Raw genomic sequence first — 3,433 nt, forward strand, 5'->3', positions numbered from 1 at the left:
TTCAGTCTAATACCACTCTTCCAAGAGCAGAGGGATAAATAACAATGATGAGGAAGCACCAAGGTTTTCTCTCCTGTGGAAAATGAGTGTTTTTTTTTTTTTTGTGTGTGTGTGTGTGTGTGTGTTGGGGTCATCACATTGGGGATTGAGCTCAGGGGCACTCAATCACTGAGCCACATGTCCATACCTATTTTATATTTTATTTAGAGACAGGTCTCTCTGAGTTGTTTAGTGCCTCTCTTTTTGCTGAGGCTGGCTTTGAACTTGTGATCCTCCTACCTCAGCCTCCAGAGCTGCTGGGATTGCAGGAGTGCACCACCACACCTGGCCTGGAAGGTAGGTTTTTAAGTATATGTATATTAATGTTTTTACTTTCATTTAACCCTTTGAGATATCATTAACACATAAAACTGCATCTCCATGGTATACAACTTGATATTTTGACATACATACACATTATGAAATAACTCCAACATCGATCATCTCTACCCTTTGTGTGTGTTTTGTGCATGTGTATCCATATAGTGAGAACATAATTTTAAGTGCCATTCTGTTAGTAAATATCACATATACAGTGCATTCTTATTAACTGTTGTTAACATGTTGTGCATTAGATCTCCAGAGTTCAAGCATTTTGCATAACTGAGCCTTTGTAACCATTGGCCAGTATCATATTTTCCCTCTCCTTGGCCTCTGGCCACCAACATTCTATATGAATGCAACTATTTATATTTCCCATTCAGATGAAATCATGCACTGTTTCTCTTTCAGTGTTTTTCTTATTTTTATCAGAATGTTCTCACATTTTGTGATGAAGACCAGGGATCTAAGGCATATCATTTTCTTTCCATTTTGTGCAATCCTAAGACTCAAGCGAAAGTGGTAGAGGAAACTCTTTGAAAAGGAAACAGAGAATGTTCAGAGAATTAATAGGCACCAAAGTTGTGCATTAATCATTAATTTCCTTCTCTGTGGACAGATATCACATTCTTCTAGATTAATGGTCTTTTGTGTGACATGGGGCAATAACTTAACCATTCCTAGACTCATGTTTTGTTTTAGATTAGGAAGAATTCATGATTGCAAACCCACTAGAGTGTAATCTGCATTGAAGGTCAGCACCAAGTTGCTAAGATATTTGCCTCCAAATTTACTAGTGATGGGAGGCTCAAGAAAAGGGGGAAGTATGAGATAAGAAGACAATTTACTCTGACTCAGCTTTCTTCTTTTTTATTCCTGGGTTTTTCTGACAGTCATGTGTGTGTATGCTAGCACCAGTCTTACTTATAAAGGCTAAGTGTGTGATGTTCTGTATTTAGTTTTAAGATTCTAATAAGAATTTTATATTAGTATACTGGCAGCACAAAAGGAAGGTTTTGTGGATTCAGGTTGATTAGTTTCAGACATTTCTGGTGCAAACCTCACTGGTGGGAGAAGATGTTCTTGGGAGAGTTGGGTTGTCTTTTAATGTAACTTTTTTATTTTTCTCCTTGTGTCCACAGATTCTTTTTGAAAAGAATGGCTCCTGAAAATATCTCTTTTGTGACAGAGTTTATACTGGTGGGATTAACAGATTGGCCTATTCTCCAAGTCCCCCTGCTCATCCTATTTCTAGTAATATATATGGTCACTGTGTTGGGAAATCTGGGTTTGATAACTCTAATTGGCCTGAACTCACATCTTCACACCCCCATGTACTTTTTCCTCTTTAACTTGTCCTTTGTAGACTTCTCTTACTCTTCCGTGTTTACACCCAAAATGCTGGTGAACTTCATTTCAAAGAAGAATATTATCTCCTACACAGGTTGTATGACCCAGCTTTTCTTTTATTGTTTTTTTATTATTTCTGAGTGCTATGTGCTGACATCAATGGCCTATGATCGCTACGTGGCCATCTGCAATCCACTTTTGTACAACATAGCCATGTCCCCTAAGGTATGCTCCAACCTTATGCTTGGTTCATACTTGATGGCACTTTCTGGTGCCATGGCCCACACTGGATGCATGCTGAGACTGACCTTCTGTGATGCAAACATCATAAACCACTATTTCTGCGATGCCCTCCCTTTGCTCCAGCTCTCCTGCACCAGCACCTATGCCAATGAGCTGGTTATATTTATTGTGGTGGGCATCAACGTCATTGTGCCCAGTCTCACCATCTTTATCTCTTATGGCTTCATCCTCCACAGCATACTCCAAATAAGCTCCACTAAGGGCAGGTCCAAAGCCTTCAGCACCTGCAGTTCCCACATAATTGCTGTTTCTCTGTTCTTTGGATCATGTGCATTTATGTATTTGAAACCATCCTCTGCTGGGTCAATGAATGAGAATAAAATCTCTTCAGTCTTTTATACCAATGTGGTTCCCATGGTGAACCCTTTGATCTACAGCTTGAGGAACAAAGATGTTAAAGTTGCCCTGAGAAAAATCCTCAGCAGGAAAATGTTTTGATCAGAAACACCACCTCCCTGCATGTGCAGTTGCAACACAGACAGGTTCTCTGTGTTTATTTGAAATGTTTTTAGTGACATCTTTCTTATATTTCTTTTTTACCATTGGGGAGGGAAATTTGAAATGCGTTTCTCAATGTTTTGTAGTAGGTTTTCTTTGTTCCCTCACCATTTACAGTTTCTCCTCTCACCATTTTTGCCTCTTTAAGACTAACATTAAGAAAGAAATTTCTTTTTTTTAATTGCCATCTGCAATCCACTTTTGTACAACACAGACATGTCCCCTAAAGTGTGCTATAAAACATAGACTTTATTCTAAGAAATGGTGAATTGTTCTGTACATGACTAAATAATGCATTGCCACATTGATATTATGCCACTGGGCTGGAGAATTCTTGCTTGCTACTTTGATGAAGCAACAGTCCTATAATCTTTCTACTCTAGGTTTTAATCTTCCAGTGGGCATATATATATATATCTTTCAAATCCAAGTGTTTCACAGAGACAGATGTTCATATATCAAATATCATTTGCAACCACTGTGCAGCTGTAAATACTGTGCATTAAACACTTTTATAAGAGATGTTATATTTCCCTTGTATGGTTTAACTAACACATATTATATTATCAATATATATTTATTTTATGGTTAGAATGCTGAAGTTCAAAGAGGATAATGATTTGCTTAAAGTCCTATGGCTCCTTAAAGATAAAGCCTAGAATAAAATCTTAGTAACATGATTTCAAGTTTATTGCTCCTTTAAAAATATTTCTGCGATGCCCTCCCTTTGCTTTTCTATCTTATTTTCTTAGTTTTATTTCACTAAGCATGAGATATGAGAAAGAAATTCCACTCTGAAAGCTGACTGTGCTTTGTTCTAGGAAGGGACAGGTTTTTGTATGATTATTACTATTATTACTGTTGTTACTTTTGTTTAGAAGATCAATTTCTTGGTTCTTTTAGTTGGGAAGAGGAATCTTTG

General features: G+C 37.4%; 1 protein-coding gene across 1 annotated transcript; it reads left to right on the top strand.

The window, feature by feature from the left end:
* Positions 1–1,515: 1,515 nt before the first annotated feature.
* LOC113192524 (olfactory receptor 8B3-like) lies at positions 1,516–2,451 on the top strand. Its single transcript, XM_026402681.1, has one exon. It carries the CDS (start codon positions 1,519–1,521, stop codon positions 2,449–2,451), a length of 933 nt encoding a protein of 310 aa, XP_026258466.1. The 5' UTR covers positions 1,516–1,518.
* The last annotated feature ends 982 nt before the right edge of the window (positions 2,452–3,433 follow it).

This window comes from Urocitellus parryii, chromosome 4 (genome assembly GCF_045843805.1).
Source record: "Urocitellus parryii isolate mUroPar1 chromosome 4, mUroPar1.hap1, whole genome shotgun sequence".
In the NCBI taxonomy this organism is placed as follows: domain Eukaryota; kingdom Metazoa; phylum Chordata; class Mammalia; order Rodentia; family Sciuridae; genus Urocitellus; species Urocitellus parryii.